General features: G+C 42.7%; 3 protein-coding genes and 1 pseudogene across 3 annotated transcripts; 2 read left to right on the top strand and 2 right to left on the bottom strand.

Annotated features, from left to right (window-relative positions):
* Nucleotides 1–554: 554 nt before the first annotated feature.
* LOC101765932 lies at nucleotides 555–3,733 on the top strand (annotated as a pseudogene).
* Nucleotides 3,734–7,702: 3,969 nt separating this feature from the next.
* LOC101766343 (probable WRKY transcription factor 3) lies at nucleotides 7,703–12,968 on the top strand. The gene is made up of 4 exons (XM_004962867.4): nucleotides 7,703–8,329; nucleotides 9,490–10,151; nucleotides 10,228–10,368; nucleotides 12,326–12,968. The coding sequence occupies exons 1-4, from the start codon at nucleotides 7,916–7,918 to the stop codon at nucleotides 12,591–12,593; spliced, it is 1,485 nt and encodes a 494-aa protein (XP_004962924.1). The 5' UTR covers nucleotides 7,703–7,915; the 3' UTR covers nucleotides 12,594–12,968.
* A 2,804-nt stretch (nucleotides 12,969–15,772) lies between these two features.
* On the bottom strand, nucleotides 15,773–16,774 carry LOC101765523. The gene is made up of 2 exons (XM_022825308.1): nucleotides 16,469–16,774; nucleotides 15,773–16,333 (listed from the first exon to the last, which is right to left on the bottom strand). Exons 1-2 carry the CDS (start codon nucleotides 16,772–16,774, stop codon nucleotides 15,773–15,775), a joined length of 867 nt encoding a protein of 288 aa, XP_022681043.1.
* A 3,749-nt stretch (nucleotides 16,775–20,523) lies between these two features.
* On the bottom strand, nucleotides 20,524–22,621 carry LOC101765124 (upstream activation factor subunit spp27). Its single transcript, XM_004962864.2, has 2 exons — nucleotides 22,221–22,621; nucleotides 20,524–20,822 (listed from the first exon to the last, which is right to left on the bottom strand). The coding sequence occupies exons 1-2, from the start codon at nucleotides 22,548–22,550 to the stop codon at nucleotides 20,703–20,705; spliced, it is 450 nt and encodes a 149-aa protein (XP_004962921.1). The 5' UTR covers nucleotides 22,551–22,621; the 3' UTR covers nucleotides 20,524–20,702.
* Between the last annotated feature and the right edge of the window lie 230 nt (nucleotides 22,622–22,851).

Below are 22,851 nucleotides of genomic sequence, written 5' to 3'. Positions count from 1 at the left end.
AGTGGTGCATGCAGTAGTATATGAAAATCCATAGCCATGACTCTTAGATTTTAACGGGGTTACCATCTCTATGCAAATTGTGACCATTTTGTCGAGCTATAGTCTTTGACAAACCAGATCATAATAATTCTCTTAGAGCTGAAATCAAATAAACACTTTCGTTCCTGGCTTTAGGTACGTACTCCGATTCTCTTAGAATTGAAATCAAAGAAACACTTCTCCTTTCTTTATTTTTTCTCTGCATATTGCAAAATACTAAAAGTATTTATACTGCATACAGAAACCAAATAAATGACATTATTGATAAAATGAAAAGGTGAAATTGTGTTCCATCAAAGTAGAAGATTTCCCTTGTCCCTTGGATCCCTCACAATCGGATATAGCTATTTCTTTTATTTTTTGAAAAAGAAGAATTAATGAATTATCATCAATTTGTACTCATTACTCATACACCCTACTAGACACTAATACCGTACAACCTCGAGGGCTGATGTGCATAAGTGCTCCAACGCCCCCACAAACCAGGGGATACTTCCCTGACGAAACCCGCTTCGTTTCGTTCTCTTCCCACTTCCCAGTTCCCACCGCCTCCCGTCATTCCCCTCGCCGCCGCTGCGCCGCCTCCAGCTCCAGGCCTCGCTCGCCTACCGGCTCCTCCCAACGTACCAAACCCTAGCCGTTCCCTCCCTCAGTGCCTCCCTCCCTTCCTGCGATCAAAGCTTCAGTTTTTCGTTCCACTGACACTGATCCTTTTGTTGTGCTGATCAACTCGGAGTCCCTGCTCCCCGATTCTGCTGGAATCTTCAGCAAATTCCGTTCCGGCCCTGATCCGAGGCGGCGGGGATATGTCGGACTCCGAAGACCACCAGTTCGACTCCAAGGCCGACGCCGGCGCGTCCAAGACCTACCCGCAGCAGGCCGGCACCGTCCGCAAGAACGGCTACCTCGTAATCAAGAACCGCCCCTGCAAGGTATATCCTCTGCTCCAGACCTGTGCGTCCTCCACTATCTCCATGATTTTGTTGTGTTGTGTTCGTTTTAGATCTCGATCTGATTGCCGCCGTAATGCTGGATCTAGGTTAGTCGCATTGCAGCCTGAATGCTGCTGCGTGCAAAATTTCGATTTTTATTCAGAGTAGAATATGTATGACTGGAATGGATTGAATCCTTGGCGGACGACTGGATATATATGATTTCTTTTTTCTCTGGGTACAGTTATTTTGTATGCTGTTTTGTGCTCGTGAATTTTAGCTAGTGAACAATTGATATTTTCCCTGGGTTCAATGTGCATAATATAGGCGATGTTTTCCCATTTGTTTTGTTTTCTGAAGCGTTGTATTGGAGTGGTGGCATACTTAATCAGATCAAAATTATATCTTTAATGATAGTTATAAAACTTTTAACGTGGTTAGTTTAGTTCCTTACCAAAATTGTTCAGAGATGTTCGTTAAAAAAAAATTGTTCAGAGAGGGCTTCGAAACTCACATATGGATTGCATAACTGATGTTACTGATCCACTAAACCTTGATGCGAATTTTGGTTGACCATACTGACAGTTGGAACTTGATTTTTCTTGGTTGTACATTTGTCAAGAATGGAAATATTACAAGCCTGTCTGCTAATTCATACTTCCACAGTTTCAGTGAGCTAAGTGAACGGGTACTTCTGACTTTGGTGTACTGTATTAAGTAACTGCTGCCCTGCAGTGGTCCATATAATTCATATTGTTGGACCACTAGTGCACACTGGTACGGCTGTAAACTTGTCTGGGATTCGGTACTTCCACTGTGTGAACTGCATAGATGGTCCGCTAGCATCCCTATTCTGCTGTATATTTTGTGCATATTCAATATTTTCTTCTTGATGCCTCCCAGTCTATTGATCGAATTCCTGAGGACCAAATCACTGATGCTAGAAATTTGCAATTATCCTGTTTAGCTGTCACACTAGAATTTCTTTTTTGTGCTCTAGTTTCCACGTGTGCACTTCAAAAGGTACTTTGTGTTAATACCTTCACGTGTTCTGTTCTAAGTTTGGGTTGTCTTTATTTGTTTAAGGTACAAATGCTTCTTTGTTTCTTTGCTATGCTGATAGACCTTTTTCCCTGTTGCTGGAATCATCTCTAATCATATGAATTTGTAACAATTGTGCAGGTTGTGGAGGTCTCAACCTCTAAAACTGGGAAGCATGGTCACGCAAGTGTCACTTTGTTGCTAGTGACATCTTCAATGGCAAGAAGCTTGAAGATATTGTCCCATCTCTTCACAACTGTGATGTCAGTACCTTTACATTTCTTGGGCTCTTTAGCATTAGAATTGCTTTCATTGTCAGTAAGATATCAATAATGTGATCTGTTTACAGGTTCCTCATGTGAATTGCACTGAATACCAGCTCATTGATATATCTGAGGATGGATTTGTAAGTCCAAATATTTCTTAACGCTCCTGCATGTTCATATTATGTGATTCCATATTGACATGAGAAATTAATTTTTTTTCAGGTGAGTCTTCTGACTGAAATGGTAACGCTAAAGATGACCTGAGGCTCCCAACTGACGACAACCTGCTTAGTCAGGTATATACTGAGTTACTAACTTACTTTTCTTTTTTCACAATTGTAAATTCATAAAAGTAAATCGGCAACAGGAAGTTAGGATATACATGACTAACTACTATTCTTTATTATGAAATTGGTGGTGTCAAGAATTTTCTTTTATATCAGCAATTGCCCTGGTAGCTTATGTCCTCTTTTATCTTTGGTGGAATTGAATGTTCATCCGTTTTATCAAATCATTGATGAATTCTAGCTAGATTGGCTTTTCGTCATTAGATGCCCTCATAGACTGCATATGCATCCGTAGGATTATTTATTATTTTTTGTGCCCAACTAAATTTCCAAGATCTGGCACCTTGTAACGCAATGGGCCTTGGCATGGCTATATGGATTTCCACACCAAGGCCCATGGTGGAATGACCAAAATAGACAGATGTTGAAAAATTAGTTGGAGGGGCTATTATTAAGTAATATATTCAAATGGGTTAAAAAAATCACATTATTACACTATTTTGCTGGTTGATGAAGTAAATACAATTTTATCTCTATTTTATCTGTTTTGCAGCAGTACCATCATGCTTTTAAGCATTTAATTTAAGCATTTAATTTGTGGCTACATTTATTTTCATGGTGGTTGATGGTTGCAGATCAAGGATGGCTTTGGCGAAGGGAAGGACCTGGTGGTGACAGTCATGTCTGTCATGGGAGAGGAGCAAATCTGCGCGCTGAAGGACATTGGCCCGAGGAACTAATCTCGCGCCATGTATCTCCTCAAGGAACGTTTTGGCCTTTTGGGTATTAAGGAGCATGGATTGCACAGCTGCAACCAGTACGCAATTTTATCGGGTACCTGATGGGGCTTATCAAAGCAGTAGGGGATTGTACTGCGTACCTTCATCAGATACTTATTCATCTAGAGTCCAATACCTCATCCAAAACTTCCGCCTGTTTCTGTTATCCTAAAACCCGGCAGGCTCATCGACCTTCTGCTTAGCCGGCAATGTGGAGTTTTATTATGTTTATGATTAAAAAAAGGGTCAATCTGATGAAGCTTGTACTGCCTCACACTGGAGCCTTATGATTCTTCTGTTCTTAGGTACTTGCATCTTGCAGGTCTGAGTTTTAACAGCTACAGGGGATGAAATAAAAAGAAAAAACTGTGATGTTAAGTTGGGCAGAAGTTACACCTTTCTATGCCATTTTTACCATTGGTAACTCGATATGCTGTAGTAAAGTGATGGAATTGTGTTGTGTCTGCCCCTATCAGACTATCAGAGCTTGTTTATCAGCAGCACGCTGTTTATCCTGATTCCTGGGGTCGCTTTAGTAGTTTTGTATTTCTCACTAGCTTGGGAAATACGCAAAACCATAAAGTTCTTGTAATTGCTGGGGTCGTTTATCTTGTAATTCTTTGGACAAAGATGTACATTGAAGCTCGCATGTTCTGTGAGCTTAATCCTCGTGCTTCGAGAACATCATAACTTACGTTAGGAAAATATTTTTAAAAATAATTTCCATGATTATTTTCTGATGACACGTCATTCTCATACAAAATATCAAAACACACGATGACAAATGACACGAATTCTCGTTGAAAATATTGTATAATAAATAAAATTGACCAAAATGCTTACGATGGAGCCCTGCAGGGAATGGAAGTAAAACTGTGATGTTTAAGAATACCAGTCGCATCAATGAGACTCCTCTGCAGTAGTTGAATCTGCAGCCGAGTCACTGACCCACGTATCAGTAGCCTAACTGTCGAGATAAGCACTCCACACATATCTTCGCGCGCCATTTTTGCCATCGTTTTGCCGTGTCCTCGGGTATATCCTGAAGCGAAGGACTGGAATTGTCTGGTGTCCTGTCAGTATTACCACCAAGTTGCGTTACTGTCGCTGTCAGTGTGTTCTTGTACGGCATCTCATCTGTTCGCCCGCTATCAACTTCATACGCTGACGTTGCTTTTGCAGATGCGTTTTTTTCACCGGCGTAATAAGAGTTTTTGCGAAATTACACTGTCAGTAATTGCTGGGTCTCTTTCAGTTGGCGAATTTAGTTGTTGCTTAGCACTGCCTGATAAGTGATAACGTGCAACTAAAATATACCCAGCATTTTCTGCTTTGGTTCATCGTTATATTCATATAAAAAAAGCAGCAGATTCGCAATTTTTCTACATGTAATATGCTTAAATAAAATAAAGTTAAGACAAACACTAGAAGGATATCACATCCTTGGAGAATTCAAAATTCACTGATCTTTCAAAACCATTTTCTTCTACACGTCATCCTCCTCCTATACAATAAAATATCTAAACAATAAAGCATTATTTGCCCAAAAATTCTTGCTCCGAAAGTGCCTGAAAACGCTGAGATTGCTACAGCCTCTCCACTCACAAACCTCCCCCCCTTTTTTGGTGACAGATTGGCTGCACCTGAAGAAAGTTGATGATGGCACGTGCCGGAATCGACCCACTGCAAAGTGCAAAGGACACCATGTTTGTCACATTTCTGCACACCCCCCCCCCCCTTTTTTTCTCTCCCAAATTCACCTTTCTGTGCGATCCAGTCCCTCTGATTTGACAGCACGCGCCCTTTTCCAAGGATCATCGACGTGCCCTCTTTACAAGTTTGCGTGTGCAGGTTCAACCACCTTGCCAAGCCCGTCTCTGGCATGTCCAAATCTCTTCTGTTGTGTGACGTATCCACTCAGCACCGTGAGGATAAAGGTCGTGCGCACGCGCTCTTCGTCTTCTATGTGCTAAAATTAAATTAACAATGGGGGTTTGAGAATGCTTCCAACTTGTGACATTTGGTGATGCATCCACTTGAAAAAAGAAGGAAGATGCAGTGGATTTAGACCCAATTACCTTGCGAGTATTTGGAGTGTTTTTTTTTAAAAAAAAGCTTTCTTGTGAATTTGTGTTGCACCTGAAATTTGTAAAATTTCTCTAACTTATAAACGTTGCTGAAATGCTGGGGACGCATGTGTTTGGACTATTTTTGATCTAAAGCGTCAGTTGGATTGATAGGGCGAGGCGAGTGGGATACGATCTTTCACAGCACAAAGAGGAGTTGTGTAGATGGGGTGGAGTGAGTAATGCTCCACTTCGAGCTTGTTTGTTTTGGCTGTGGTCTTGACTCTTGAGAAAAAAAATTGATTATAGATTGTAGCTTTTGAAAAGCTAGTTCTCTAATCAGCATTGGTTCGTATCTGGCATATAATATGGTTGAAATACAATATACTCATTGCATTTCAAAAATACGAAGAATTTTTATTTTCATCCTAAGTCCAGCATAAATTTTGACTAAGTTTATAAGAAAAAAAATTATAACATCTACACAGCACTAAATAAATATTCTATCAACATATTTTATGTCTAGCTTAATAAAACTAATATGCTATCAAGATATTTTATGTCTACCTTGATAAAACTAATCTGATGTTATAGATATTGGTAAATTTTTTCTATAAATTTCACCAACGACTATGAAATTTGATTTGAGACAAAACTAAAACCTCACATGATCCGGAACCGAGGTAAACGGAGGAAGTATCGCTAGTGACACCGTTGGAACGTCATCACTAGAAAATTAGCACAAGGATACGGACAGCTATCATGATCCCAATTATTGAATCGGCAAAGGTACCCCCAATTAATCCGTGATGTATCTATGCAGGCAGGTTGGCAGGCTGGAATTTCTTTCATGCGGGATCATTCAATGCGGTGGGGGCTCCGACGATGAGGCCGCGCTCGCTGATACGAGGTGCTAAATTTTAGGAGGATTATATCGGAGATTCGGATGCTAATTAGGAGAACTAAACATGAGCTAATTATAAAACTAACTGCAGAACCCCTATACTAATTTGCGAGACAAATCTATTAAGCCTAGATTCGTCTCGCGAATTAGACTTCATCTGTGTTTTGTAATTAGACTATATTTAATACTCCTAATTAGTATCAAATATTCGATGTGACAGGTAACACCCTCTTAGCTGTTGGATGCGCCGTCGTCAGCCGCACGCGGACGGCGAGGTGTGGCTTCTTGTTGGACTTTCGTTTTTCCTCTTTTTCGACAAACAATTCAGGAAAAGGAAACGTGCAAAGATATTTGTATCTCCTTCCTCTGGACAGAAACGAGACAAGTAGTCAGAGCCGACTTCAATTGCAGGTACTGCTAGAGTGCTAGTACATGTTTATGGTGCTAGAAAGTTTTAAAAAAAAGAGAGAGTAGAATATGACTGAGCGGCATCTATTTTTATCGTCTGAAACCGACTAAATACAAGGTTTGGCAAGTATCTGAGATCAAAATTTCTGAATTTAATTATAATTATATATATTAAGACCTTTCAGATATGCAAGAAAACAACTCCAAAAATCATGCGACAGCTTGAGTTGTGCCAGCTTACATTTTATTTTATTGTTGTACATGGTTTGTTGATACCGTACGTTCATTTAATAGTATTGGAAATGAAACGCCTTGCATTTTGGTCCGTACAATGAGGATTAAAGACATTTAAAATTAGCATGGTTGGCTTTGGAGGTGAAGTAGACGAAATGAAACCGCCTAGACCTCCCATTTGGATAGCTGCAAATAGCTTTGTTAAAAATTTGCAAGTGATGTTGATGTTTCACTCTCCCATCATTTTGTTTTATTGAGTACGCACTCTATTACATATGAATACACACTCTATTACTCCGTAGAATACAAAGCGCGCCAATTGGAGCTACCAAGAATTAACACACACTAAAGTAGTGATGTATAATATCCTTATTTTATTTTATTCAAATCAATCTTCTTTATTTTTTTAAAGAACCGCACAAGATAGTGCGAGTTTATATTGATATAGCAGAAAAATAAACGACTATAGCTCTGGAAGATCATAGGTAGGAAAATAAAAATAAAAATAAAATAAACAAGGTTCGCCTAGTTGGATCGGGACGTCATCGTGGGTAACCACTCATCAACGCGGGTAACAACCTTTACATGGTTTATTAAAAATAGAATACAAGATATTCAGACAAAATCTCACAGATTTTTTTGCTCCAGTTAAAGCTGAACTGGGATATAGCTGTACCTACCCTCCTGGCGAGAAATTTAGCAAGCCAAAGGAAAAGCTTATTGGTTTCCCTCGCTCTCTCCCTCTTCAAGCCTTTTTCTTTCTTTCATTTCTCCGGAAAGCCAGCACATCACAGGAGATAGAGCCGAAAGTCAGACACTGCTCACCCAACCCCAAAAAAACCTCCGCAAACCAAAGTCAACGCCGGAAACCAAGAAGAAGAGGAGAATCCCTTCTCCCTCTCTCTCTCTAGACCTCTTCTCCCCCCCCTCTCTCTCTCTCTTCCTTGCTTCCCGCGACCATGTCCGCTCGCCCCCCGCCGCCGCCGCGCCCGCACCTGGCGCTGCCGCCGCGCTCGGCGGCGGAGTCGCTCTTCACGGGCGCCGGCGACGCCAGCCCCGGCCCGCTCACGCTCGCCTCCGCGCTCTTCCCCTCCGACGCCGACGCCGGCGGCGGAGGCGGACCCGGCGGCGGCGCCTCCTCCGGGGCCGCGAGCTTCACGCAGCTCCTCACCGGCTCCCTCCCGCAGCCGCAGCAGCAGCAGCGTGAGGCCGCGGAGAGGGGGCGGGGTGGCGGGGTCGCGAGGGCCGGGCCGGCGCTGTCGGTGGCGCCGCCGGCGTCGGCGTCCGCGGGCGCGTCCGTCTTCACGGTGCCCCCAGGCCTCAGCCCCTCCGGCCTGCTCGACTCCCCCGGCCTGCTCTTCTCGCCGGCCATGGTACGTCGTGCGACCGTTGCTCCAAACTTCGTGCTGGAAATGATTAAAACTTCTTCCTTTTACGCCGTGAAAGATTGGATTTTTGGATCGTGTTTGTGATTCTTGGTTATTGGTGAGCGAAATCAGCTCCGGTGAATTCAATTTTGTTTGTGGCCTTTGGTAAAATTGGCTATACTGTAAGTGCTAAAGAATAAAAAGGCATGTATGCTGATCGCTTATTCTTAAGAATTGCCTACGGTTGTGCTTGTAAAATAAAAGAGTTTAACAGGTTCCCCAGTGCACACCTCATGGATCTCATGGATTGTTATTAAAACATGCTCCATTTCAACTTTAATCTGGATAGGTTATATCAATCCGTTAGGCATCCTCATTTTTCTTTTGGGTGATGCTGAGTAATCTGGAAGAATCACGTAATCTTCCTTTGTGTTTCAAAAGCTTGTAGAGCACTACAAATCTGGAATCTGGAACTTCTGAAAGGTGGCGCTTTTACAGTTTCATCAGTGCTTTTAGCGAGATTGACACATCTAGGGTACTGATTGGCCCCATAGGTTTGCACCAAAACGCATAAAGCCATCTTACTATATTTGTGTGTGGTCCTGCGGTGCAATGAATAATATCATCCTACTAAGACAGATAAGTGATGCTTATTGATCTTTTGGATATGGCAAGTGGTGATAGTACTTTGCCTTGACGGTATCAATAATTGTACTACCGCCAGCCTGATCAGTTGCAAATTGGCATGCTGTGTTGAGAATCTTGATCTATCGGTAGCATCCTTTGGAGACATGTTACTCAGTTTGGGGTGGTTATACTGGTCTCGAATTTGTTCTTGACAGCTGAATCTGTCAAAACAGTTCATAGTTTGTATCCATTATTCAATATTCACAATGTCTAGTAGGTGAAGCAGCAGAGCGATGTGTTAAACTTGTAGTTGCACAACTTTTGTTAATGTTGAACCTGAGCTGATTAAACCAGTTTCAGCAAGATGCATAATTGACCGTTTGGTGGTGAGAACAATCAAAATGTTGTAGAGTCGGTCCAGGACTGCTGCAGTATTTCCTCTCCTTAAGCAGTATCCATTTCTGGGGCATCTGCTTTAGTCCTGAAGAAAGAAAGTGAATTGATATTTTCTGATGACAACCTGTTCTGTATTTTTACAGGGGGGATTTGGAATGTCGCACCAGCAGGCCCTTGCTCAAGTTACAGCACAAGCAACCCATTCTCCACTTAGAATGTTTGACCACATTGAGCAACCATCTTTTTCAGCAGCTGCAGCATCGTCTGGAGCTCTACAACATATGAACTCTAGCGCCAATATGACTGGAATGCCAGAGATGGCAATTACAACAGCAAACAATGACAATGCATCTTTTCAATCAGCTGAGCCATCTCAGAGGTATCAAGTCAATGCTCCTGTTGATAAGCCTGCTGATGATGGCTACAACTGGCGGAAATATGGTCAAAAGGTGGTGAAGGGCAGTGATTGCCCAAGGAGCTATTACAAATGTACTCATCCCAATTGTCCAGTCAAGAAAAAGGTAGAGCATGCAGAAGATGGTCAAATATCTGAGATCATATACAAAGGAAAACACAATCACCAACGTCCACCAAATAAGCGGGCAAAAGATGGCAACTCTTCAGCAGCTGATCAAAATGAACAATCTAATGATACCACTTCTGGATTGTCAGGCGCCAAGAGAGATCAGGACGCTATATATGGGATGTCTGAACAGGTATCTGGTTTAAGTGATGGAGATGATATGGATGATGGTGAATCAAGGCCACATGAAGTGGACGACGCTGATAATGAGAGCAAAAGAAGGTATTTTAGCTCTCAATACAACCCCACTGTCCTATTAGATTGTTGTTCTCATAATATCCATTCTTTCATTGTTCAGAAATATACAAATTTCTTCACAAAGAACCTTGTCGGAGCCTAAGATTATTGTGCAAACAACTAGTGAGGTTGATCTTTTGGATGATGGTTATAGATGGCGCAAGTATGGGCAGAAGGTAGTCAAAGGAAACCCTCATCCAAGGTATCTTTTTACCTCATCACTGTGATTTATATTGCTTTCATATCTGTCGCTCTTCCTTTTTTCTTGGAATGCCTCTATTGTATGCAAGGTGTAGGCGACATTGGGATTTTCCTGTTTTTTGTGTTGATATTGTAGTTAACTTGTGGCAAAATGGATATTAATATGTCATCTATTGGATAACATAATATTATCATTCTTACTTTCACTACTTCATGGTACAATCTTTCACTTTGGCATTTGTAAGTCGTATCTTTTGGTTTTATTTTCATGTCTCTTATATTCTTCTAAGAATCATATCAAATACTTGAAAATCTGTTAGGAATTGCATGAGAAGGGCTCTTAGACTATTCATTCGATACATATACTAAAATTCTGTAATTCATGCTCCAGTACAACTAAGTACTCACTTGTACCATGATAACGTAATGATGCTATTGTCATGCCCCAGTTGTATTATTAGTGAAGCACACTATCTTAGTTCATGTCTCCTTGAAGCTTGTCTTGTTAATTAATGCATGATCTTCTCCCCAAGCGAGTTGGATAGGGTAGCTACATGGCTACATGATATCAAAACAGCACCTTTGAAAGGAGCCTACCTCATTTTCCTTGGCAACATTCCTTTTCATTTCTTCTTGGGTATTCACCTGAATGCAGATAATTTCAGCATATTTTTATGCAGTACATGAGTGTAGCCACTATACATGCACGCTTACTTAATCAACAGTGTGTGTGATGCTGGATTGATATTATGTCTTAAGTAGGAAAATCATCACAAAATGCAAGTAAGACCCTAGTTATGCAATGGGTAATTTTAACTGCAGCCTCGGTTTTGTTTTGAATGTTTCATCCGATACCCCATCTATCGGTTTCAGCAATGGACTCATCTGTTTGCGGAATTTAGTCTCAAATAGCTATTACCACAAAAAACTAAAAAGTAACACCTCAGATTGTCTTCCTTGTGCTTATCACTGCACAGTTGATTGCTGGTGGAATAAAAATCATAAAGATTATCCGATCATATGAAATTAGGAAGTATTAGTATATCCACATTGAAAAATAATACAGCAATATGCTGTAGCTTCTACTTAAATGTTGGCAGGTTGAATGCTTGATCACAGGCGTTCTTATCAAGCTTTACCAAATCTGAATTCTGGTATTTGCGCTGATCCTAATGAAAGCCTACTTCTTCATGCAATTCTGACGCCTTATCATTCTCTTTAAAATTCAGCATCTACACAGTACATAGTCGGCATTCAAAGTGAAACTTAAGACTTTTAGAGGCCATATGTTTCCTAAAAACCTTGGATCATGAACTTTCTCATTTGTCTGAACCATGTTTTCATGGTTAGGCTAATGAGAATTCACTGTTAACTGCAATATTGTTTGGTAGGAGTTTGAAAGAAAGGGTAGACTAGTTGGACATTGAAGAAAATGGAGTAGCTACAACACTAGCCCAGTAAAACATTTCGAGAAAAAGGCAGGGTAGCTAGATAGAGGATTACTCTGATTTGGTTTGAGTTATCAGTATTTTCTAGATTGTCTTTTAACTCACTGAAGCTATCTTTGGCTGGGGGTAAAGGATCAGAGGAAGATATAACAGAGAAAGCTTATGGTACTAAGATAGTAATAAGTTTTCTTGATGTAAGTGATAGATGATTTTCATCCCTGGAGGAGATCCTCGTGAGGTAAAAATGACCTTTTCTTAAGGTCAACATTATTCCTGAATCTGCAGATGTAATCCTAAGCACAAGCATATTTCTTGAAAATGTTATTTGTTTTTAGATAATGGATTACTTGTTTTTGCACAATTGAATATTTTGGTTGATTTGCTGATTAGTTGGTCGTGATCAAATTGGGTACTTAATTTAGGTATTAAAAAACATGGCATGTGCCTTTTGTACCTTATTTGTTTCACCATTTACTTGTTTACCTACATGATATCTCTCTCTACCTGTAGGAGTTACTACAAGTGCACATTCGCTGGATGCAATGTTAGGAAGCACATCGAAAGAGCATCGTCAGACCCTAAGGCTGTCATAACAACCTATGAAGGAAAACATAACCATGAACCACCGGTTGGTAGGGGCAGCAACCAGAATGCAGGAGTGTCACAACAGAGAGGGCAGAACAGCATATCTAGTAATCAAGCTTCACTTTCGATAGCAGACTACAGCATCACTAACCAGAGGCCAATTGGGCTATTACAATTCAAGAGCGAACAATAGTAACTGCCATTTTGACTCTGTTCGGAACCTTGCTGTGTTATTTGGATGTTCTTTTGGAAAATATCAGGTGCCTGCAATTCGTACAGTCATATGGCATCAAAGGTTCATAAAGTTTGATAATTCAATGGTATCAGTTTGCAGTTTTTTACCCATAGATACCCAGGATAGCTGATACAGCACCATCCTTTCTAGTTTGTACATGTTCTTAAGTGGAAGCATGCAAAATGTAATACCAGGTGCTTATACATGTTTATGATGGTTTATAGATGGATCAATGGTATACATGTATATCTTAAGATTTTATTCCAACAAGATCTTGTATGTATTGTAATAAGATTGAAAAGAGAGGTGAATGTACAGATGTTTTTCAGTTAAGCTTTCTTGTTATAATTTGCAAAATTTATCAGAGCCACCCCAATGCCCAATTTTAGGCCAGTGTTAAGTCTGTTTCATATCTAGTCCAGTTTGCTATTTTACGTGTATATATTTTTCCCTTGAAGTATTACATATCCTTAGTCTTCTATTAGCACAAAAGCATATGGTTATATGCAGCTCTCCTGCATCTTCGAGAAAAATAAAAGCATATGGTTGACAACCATGGCCTGCTAAAATTTTCCAGTTCAGGTGATGCTATTTCTTGTCAACTCCCAGGTGCTGTAAATTCAGCCTGGGAAAAATATCTTAATTTCCCTTTATTTCTTTCTAGTAAATAGTAAAGAAAAATATATGAATTAATTAAATTAATTCAACTGGAGGTTGATAGTTTATTTGTTGGGGAAGAGTCGATCCTTCTCATTTCAGGATTGATCATCTTGAGTTCTCTGTTGAGAATGGAAATGAAATAATAAATAAGTCTTAAGCAAACTATCAATCGTTCATATTTGATTTCTATAGAAGAGTGAAATGCTTTATCGAAGGAAATAAGAAAAAAGAAACCCAGTGTCTAGCAATAAGTGATTCATGTGTACATGCATTAATGCTGTCTCAGATCAACTATTGGCAACCCTGCCCCACCACTAGATGAGGTACACTAGCTTTTTCTCAACTTTGGCACTTCCACTGTTTCTAGCCTAAAGGCAGTAACCCAAGGAAAAAATATTTAATCTATGTACCTCAGCATATTTGCAATCTGATCTCACGTATACTATTATCACTGTACAAAAATTTCATACACATCACTGTCAAGATCTGCCAGAATGTCATAATCTAATGTTACTGCATCTGCTCAGAATCTCAGGTACTATTATGTTAGTTGAGCATAAAACTTTTGAAGAAAAAGAAATCATTAGGTCACAACCTCCATGAATAGTTCCAGAGTGAAATTTGACAAGGACATTTGATCCTATGGTAAGCGGTGCCTTAACTTATTTTTTTGTTCTTCTTAGTTAGAGGCTTCCTGAACAACACTTGAAGCCAAAGTTATCTTTGGCTGAATGCTTCTGTCCTGACATGATAACATCACCTAAGTACGACTAATCATGTGTGATAGCATCTTTGAGTTTTTTTTTTTTTTGGCTTGGACATCTCCTACACCTTTGTGTGGAAATTGTATTATAATCCTTGCATTGTATCTTGTAAGTATACAGCATGATGCTTTTATGCTTGTGTCATGTACCCATTTTTAGATTCTACTACTACGATATTTGTTTGAACCCTCAGTTGAAGCGGAATCTGGCAGAACTAATCAATATGACTTAGCTTCTGGAATTATTCAGCTAGATCCACAAACTTTCTGATAGCCTCTAAATCGAACTTTTCGAAATGTCAATCGAACAGTGAGTTGTCTTAAACGTCTGAACAATGTTGGGCAGGCCATTTGGTGGTCCTGGATGACAGTTGATCTATTGCTTACATATCAAATGTTATTCTGCTAAGAAAACATGCACTTAGTACCTACATTACTCTTTGTTGAAAAATTACGTTATGTTCCAGTGACTGTTGCTACTGGTTTCGCTAAACGACGAATGCAGAGGAACTTTTTCTTACCATGGATGTCCTAGGAACCTTTTTCTCTGTGTACAATTGTTTCTTTTTTCCAGCAATCTGAATGCTAACAATATGAGGTCCTGGATCCTGGAAGCACCGTACTTTCCTCTGATGTTTCCAAACAAGCCAGTGCATTCTCACGCCAAAAAACGTACTAAAAGCCAAAGCTAAACACGATTACTCTAAGGTCAATGCAAAACATTTGTACTCAGTACTCATCTCCCATTGGGCCATACCAAAAGCCTATCTTTTTCATCCTCTCAATTATTATATAACCTAGTCCCCAGGTACTACACCTTTTTGTTATCCAATGGTGCCCAAAGTCCATGTCTCTTACTGGAACAAAGTAGTTGTAACATTGTGGCACTAGGAATCTGCACATATTCTCCCAGATCTGGATTGGATTGGAGCCTATGAATAAAGTTACACACAAGAAAGCTGGTACAAAATCATTGAGATTTTCACCACTTGCTCAAGCAGCACTCACTGACTTCTCCCCAAGCTGATCTGGACATGTCCATAGAACCACATGCATGTGTATAGTGGCATGCCCTCTTCTCCTGTGGCTTTGCTTTGGAATCAAGGAAAGATGCACTTGGAAATGGTGGGGCTCAGGATCTCAACAACTGACCCAAATTGCCGGGCAACTTTGGGTGGCATGTCAGGGTATGGATCTTATCCATCAGATGATGCAGATGCAGTCACTTGGAATTGGAGTAGAGAAAAAATTTGCGCGTATTAAATGCCCGAAACACACGGCATGGTTTAAGGATACTATGATCCTTCCTGTAAGTTATGGTGAAAAGCCTGCTAATCTGCAAACTGTCTCATACTTATATCCCTGTAAACATTGACCATTTATCTGAACAGCATCAGAATACAACAAGACAACACTTCAACATATATGGCAAATGTCATAGTAACCCACAGGCAAAGTTATGGGTTATTTATATGAAATTTTATAGACCCTTCTGCTGTAATTATTTACAAATGTCCCTCTTACCAATCTGATGGACCTGATGCTTGTCCTAACACTAATTAACTGCACCTATATGTCCCCAGAACCAGCAGTTAACCTTTATAAAGATCAAGAAAAAGGACAGAAGAGGAAACCAAAAATCAAGATCATCGCCATCATCAGATGTCCGACCTCTATGTTCTAGCAATTAAAATTGCAAGGGGGGAAAAAGCAATCAGACCCTCAAGTCCTCCTTGCCATCCAGCTCCAGCTCCAAGAGGTGGCAGGAATGGCTGGCCTTGCAGGTCTGGTAGACCATGCTGGTGATGACCGTGTCGAGGACACAGATCATGGCGTGGATGTAGGCGACGAGGAGCCCCTCGCAGAGCATCCCCGCGGTCACCTTGCCGGTGAGCGTGTACGGCCGCATCACCCTGAGCTGGAACAGAGCCTCGACGGCGGCGGCGGCGAGGCTGGCCGGCAGGGACGCCGCGACGGCGGTGGCGGCGTCGCCGGCGCGGAGCACCATCAGGAGCGCCTTAAGCATGGCGTGCGCGCCGCCGCGGCCCTCGGCGGCCGCGACCACCGTGGCGAGGTTGCACACCGCGGACGCGTTCGCCAGCGCCACCGAGTAGACGATCACGCCGGCCGCTGAGAGCGCGAGCACCGCCCTGCCGCTGCCGGAGCCGGAGGGAGCGCCGCCCAGCAGGTGCAGCGCCTCGGCGGCGTTGAACGCGGCGAGCAGCGCGGCGAAGACGGCGGCGTTGGCGAGCAGGAGCGCGAGGCAGTTGACGACCTGCGTCCGCGCCATCGCCGGGTACGACGATCGCACCAGCTCGCCGACGGCGGCGGCCGGCGGGTGCTCGCGCCGTCGCCGCCGCTGCTGCTGCTGCGGCGGCGGCGCCGAGCAGCAGCAATGCACGGCGCAGGCCTTGGCGAGGAGCAGGAACGAGAGAGAGAAGGGAAGCGCGGTGAGGAACGCGCAGGCGCGCTGGGAGAGGCGGTGGCTGAGGAGGAAGAGGAGCTGGGACGCCGGCGGGAACCCCGCGGCGACGAGGACGCGGCGGAGGCGGTGCGAGAGGGCGTGCGACGGCGCCAGCAGCGCCGGGTGGGAGCGCGAGAGCAGCGCGGCGGCGGAGAAGGGCAGCGCGAGGAGCGACGCCGCCGAGGACGCCGGGTGGTAGTGCCGGAAGAAGGCGTGCAGCGCCGTGCGCACGACCTTGCCGGCGCTGCCCATGGCCTTTGATCCTCCTCGTCTCACTCGTGCAGCTGCTTGCTTTCGATCTCGATCTTGATCTTGGCTTTGATCCTTATAAATGTGTGTGGGAGTGGTTCTTGTGGTGTTGGTGATTGGTAGTGCGGAGGGAGAGATTGGTTGATCGTTTGGTGCTATGTGGTGTTGGGTGGATGGATTTGAGGTTTTTGTTTTGAGAACTTGAGATGGATTTGGGACTGTGGGAGTGTGGCTGGATGGGGTTTGGAGTAGTAGTGTGTATGTGGGTGTGTGTGGTTTAAGTGTTTGAATGTTGTACCTCACATGTTAGGACTTGAGTGGGATTTGGTTTTATGGGAGGGGTTGGAGTTTTTTTTTTTAAACACGGTGGGGGTTTTGCTTTAGGTAGGGCACTAGAGATTAGAGAGTGAAAACTATTTCTCAGTAGGATAAGATGTGGTATTTGGCCTGAGTAGTGATAAGATGCGAATGGATGTGCACCCCCTTTCCTCGAAGGCGAATCCACCCGCTTGAGGATGGGTACCCATTTGCTACCATGGTGATCAAATGGGTTTAAAAACTCCTGAGCGTATTCACATAGACGAGAATGCTCTTCCACTAACCTCATGGAGGCATGTTAAGATGATATGAGAACTCTATGTACCTCACGTATAAGGTTTAAAATTCCATTTAACTTTCGAGATGACAACCCCTCTCCTAAAGTGGAAATGGAATTGGTAATAGCGGGATCTCCCTTGGTGTGGTGGGCCTGTTGCATCCCCTAGTCTCGAGATTCTATCATGGTTATTTCTTAGGAGAGATTTGGTTTTACGAGTGAGGATCGGATTTTCTTTAGGTAGAGACATAGAGTAGTACTTCCTCCATCTATATTTATAAGGCGTGGTATGACTTGACATGATCTTCCAAATAATATTTTGACCATTCATTTACCTGATATTATATTGATTATGGTTATAAACTTATAATTATTGTAGAGTATATTTGAATATGAATTGAACCATATAAAATTTGCATTATAAAAATAAAAATTAATAGTCAAATTATTGGTCAAAGATTGCAAAGTTTGAATCCTTATAAATAAAAATGGAGGGAGTAGTAGGGAGTGAAAGCTATTTTTTAATAAGATGCAGTATTACCTTAGAAATGTTGATGCGCCTCCTCCCTATGTGCCCTGGCATGGAATCCGACCCTTAGGAGATGTGTGTATGGGGCTCCGCTTGACACTCTGGTCTGCCTGGTTCCCCTACTCCCCATCCTCACTTCCCCATTCAGTTTCTGACCTCATCTGTGCCCAAAAAAAGGTAGCGCACTCGCACTCGCACCCTCAGTTCCTGCTTGAATTTAGTTTGGAAGAGAACAGAATGGCCTTTTGCTGTTCATTTTTCCCATTTCCTTGTTCGGCACCCTTATATTGTTTTCATTAGTTTAGTGACTCCGAGCCCATCTTCATTCATATTTATTGCAATTCATACCTAGATATGGCTTTTGGCCCTTCTGGATCGAGGATATGCAGTAGTACACATAAAATAAGTAATGCAGTACAAACATCATACACGCTCCAACCTTGTACGAAAAATAAGTGTTGACAAACCTCTATGATAAGCTCAGCAGAAAGAAAGAAAAAAAAAAGATACTCCCTCCGTATAGGAAAAGAAAGTCGTTTTGGACAAGGTTTGGATCAAACATTGGGAATATAAATCATGAATAACTTTTAAGTTGTTGAGTTTGGAAATGTGAAAGACATATAAATAGATTTGTCTTGAAAAATACTTTCATAAAAATATACATATATCACTTTTTGATAAATATTTTTATAAAAATAAGGAGTCAAAGTAATATTTTGGAGACCGTGTCGCTGTCCAAAACGACTTCCTTTTCCTATGTGGAGGGAGTAAGTACATACATTAAAAAAAAGAAGAGATAAGTGTTGGAGTGGTTTCCAAGCACAGCAACGACAGCAAATCAATGTATCGGTTAGCCGCGTCCTGTTTTCTGCTCCCAAGTTTGAGTAGTTCCTTGATCAGTGTAATTAGGTGCGTTTTCCCAACCCACTCAACCTCACTGATCAGTAGTCAGTAGGTAAATGATTTGATTTGATTGATGTACAAACAAATGAGAAAGCAAATATGTATAAACTTGAAAGAAACAACTCCAGCACGTACGCCTTGGAATTCACTGCAACCTGAAGCCATATTCGATCGGTTAATTTTGAAACGTACCACCCGTGTGTACAGCCAAAGGGCGTCAGTAGTTTTTGAGCTTCTTTCGTCGTTGGTGACGGTACAATCATCACTGGATTTTGTAGCCTCATAGCCTGCACATCCTCTTGCCCTAGTACGTCCGTACAGATTTGACGGGCTGTTCTTGCAAACGATCCTGAACAGCTCACTAGCAAATCACGTACACATGCATGCAGGTGCACCTTTAGATACGGCCCGGAAAAATGTACGTCCGTGCGTCGTTCTAAACTTGACAAAGAGTTTCTTTTTTTCTGAATGTGGTGCATCCGTACGAGAACAGGTAGGAGGAGGGTGTTTCGTTAATTTGTAATCAAACCAAGCATGTGAAAATTCAAGTTAAACAAACTTTGAATTCAAGTGACAAAGGTGGCATTTGCACATGCCTTTAAAAAAGTGGAGTGGATTCACACAAACTGTCTCAGTCGGACATGCCTTTGCCAACAGAATGAATACAAAAAAAATACTGTCTGCCATTTGCACTTCGAGGAAACGCCAGTCCGTCTCGGCAGCCACTCGCTATCAAAAGGTTCCACCAACTTTATTCAGCCCCTACGCGACCGCAATTGACCGACATTAGCTCTGATCGCCGACACACTAATCAGTTATTAGTGCGATAAAAAAAGGGGCCATTCCGGTCCATCACATGATCACTTTTGTAGCAGCTCACATCTCACCATCAGACCACATTGCATGATCCAATGGGGGCACAATTATCCTTCCAATCTAAGCCATCATTACCGCAAAATAGATGGCTAGGTCATATCAGGCCACTGAGGTGGCGGCCAGCACTGGTACATTACGTTCTCCGAGTCACTATTCTAACAATGTTTTTCTTCCGGAATGGTCAAAATGAAACAACAATTACACAGACGTTTGCCAATGATACAAATAACAGGCAGAAAAAAAGAACAGCATACGAAAGAATTGCTGGGTAAGTTACTTGAACGCACGAACCTTGGGAAAGTAGAACGACAGGCCCCTGCACTTTTTGTAGCGACACCATGGATTCTGTTGCAAACCACAGACAGGAGCATGTGAAGCAGCTCACCTGTTCAAGGGCGTGCTGTAACCCTCCATGGGAAGCCCGGGTTGCCATCCATTTACAGGTTTAAAACAGAGTGAACAGGGAGGTCCCTGCGCAAAATTGTCAAAGACATCAACCAACTTCAGAATGCGACACCGCTGGTTGGCGTCAAACGGAAGGAAGGCATTCTTCCCCCTGGTCTTGAGCTGAATGAGGGGGCTTCTGAAGAGAAATCTTTAATATTCCATTCTCTTCTGCCAAATGATAGACTAGTGAGGCTAGTTCAGTGGTGCAATAATTGGTAAGGCAAAGACAAGGGATCATATAGATCCATATTGTAGACCCTGGTCATCATAGACCGGTGTTTGGCTTTAAGCTGTCACCTAAGGCAGACCAAGAGGCATTTAACAAAGGATTACCGTGATGATCCATCACTCAGGTCTACGATGGTAGGTGAATAGGATATAAACATGAATGATCAAGGACAATGAGTAAGGAAGAGCTAGCACACCATTAATGGCACATTAGATGACATGGGTCGTCAGGGAACACATTTGCCTTTCTTAAACCAGCATTGAGAGACCCATTAAACCAGGTTTAGCAAAATGGACCCATACAACAGCCACAACTAGTACAAAACAAAACAGAGCGATCTGCAAAAATGCTGTCACTTCGGGAAGTGGGGGTTCAGCAGCCCAGAGATTTCGAGAAACCCAACACGATCACGGCCTCCAAATATCTTCTTCAGTTTGTCGTCACAGACTATAATCTTCTTGTTATCTGGATCCTGGTTGCAGGGGAAAAAGAATAAATCAATTGTTTGGCCAGAAAAGTCAGTGCAACAGCATTGAGACATTAACTGCTACAAGAAAGATGCACCGAAGAATGATTGAACTATGAGGGCCATAGACCTGACAACACATGCACAAAACAAAACTAAGCTGTCAATTATCTTAGTGGTTGTGCTATGGCATAATGCAGTAAATTGTCTAAATTTGGATCCACAGAGGTTATTTATTCCAATTGCCCAAGAAACACGAATTTTCTTGGGGGAAATCATGTACAGAATAGAATGTCCACTGATTTCCTGGTTAGGCATGACAATGAAAGCATGCTGTGTTTGTGGCCCATATAGAAAGGTAATCTGTGATTGTAGGCATGCCACAACATTTGGCTTCACTAATCTTTATTGATTGTTTCTACTTATTATAGAAATAGCACAAGTCCAGTCTTATAATCTGAATGCATACTGGAGATTATCCACATAACCCTACAGTGTATGACCTAACCCTCTGCCTCCGCCATATTAGACAACTCAATCTAATTAATTCATCATGTGAAACAGACCCTTGGATAACTTCTAAACAAATACGGGGATACAGACCAGCTAACCTTGATTAAGGATCCAAGCCTAAGATAATACTTTGGATGACTTTGTGCTTAAAAAAAAAGAGGAGTACAAAGACATAGTGAAATGCTATGGAATCATTGGCAGTATGGGTTTAGGGAAATCACAATGTGGTCCATGGTGACAGGCATAGTAATTACACCCTCCTGTCCTACAAACTATAGTGTCCACTGCCCACCACAGATGGCATGCCTCCTCCTAGCTATCATTCCAAAGTCTACCAGAGAAAACAAGCATTGAAACCAGGTAAGAAGTTTTGCCATGGCATCACTGCAATTATAAAGTCCATGGATTTTTAGAGCCCCACCATTAAGAAACTAAACAAACAGAATAGTGGTTAGTTAATAGCAGCAAAAGAACATGTACCTCTTCACCAACAAACAATGTTCCTATGCTAGGTAACTCCCACATAGCTGCTGTAAGTTTTGGCACATTTTAACAATCAATCATGACAAAATTGATTCCCATATTCACCCCTCAAATTTCCAACAATAGCCTTCCTCGCTCCCACCAAAAAAACAGAGAACAGATTTTACAGTTCCAACCACAAATGACATCATTGAACTTTATCCTCGCTCGTATCACTCAAAAATGGAGAATACCAAACAGCCCAATCAAACAACATATTCGCCAGCCTCAAATTACTTCAACTACCGATTCAATCAGTTCATAAAAAATTGACACAATGTAGCCACAAAATCTAATATCCAAAAAAGCTTAATTTCATTAGCAAACCGTCACGGAGCAGGGATAATCAACGAGGGATGGGGATTGAACCTGGAGGTTGTTGCCCTTGATGTGCGCCCAGACGAGTTTGATGGCCTCAGTCCGTGGCAGCTCCGCGGCGCCGCCGACGAACTCCCGCAGCTCGGGCGAGATCGGCTTCGGCTTGGTGATCCCGCTCGCCGGCCTCTTCCTCCCCGCCCCCGCCCCCTTCCCCTTGGCTTTCCCGACCCCCTCGGCCGTCGCCTCCGCCCGCACCGCCACGGCCCCCCTCGCGACCGGCGGCGCGCCCCGCATCCGCACCGAAACCGCCAGCGGAGCCCGCCGCAGCGCGGCGGGGCACGCGAGGAGCTCGCCGGAGCGGATGGCCGCCGTCGACGACATCGCCGGAGCGCTAGGGTTTATCCGTGTCGTTTTTGGGGATAAGGTTTCCCGGTGGCGAGGTGGCCGTGGGCGAGCGAGGCTGCTGGCTAGTAGGCCGGCCGGGCACGTCTTGGCCGTCCGATGGAGGGAGCGGCGGATCGGACGGCTGAGATCGCCTCGAGCGCGCGCTTTTGAAATACTTATCCGCTCGCTTTTCAACGTGGGAGAGAACGTAACGGGTTGGAATGGGTCAGCTGGGAAACTATCAAACATTTGTCACTGAATTATGGGCCCAACATGTTGGGTCCAGCGGTTGGTCCCA

This window comes from Setaria italica, chromosome III, assembly GCF_000263155.2.
Source record: "Setaria italica strain Yugu1 chromosome III, Setaria_italica_v2.0, whole genome shotgun sequence".
Taxonomy (NCBI): Eukaryota; Viridiplantae; Streptophyta; class Magnoliopsida; order Poales; family Poaceae; genus Setaria; species Setaria italica.
This window is presented reverse-complemented; position numbering and strand designations above follow the sequence as displayed.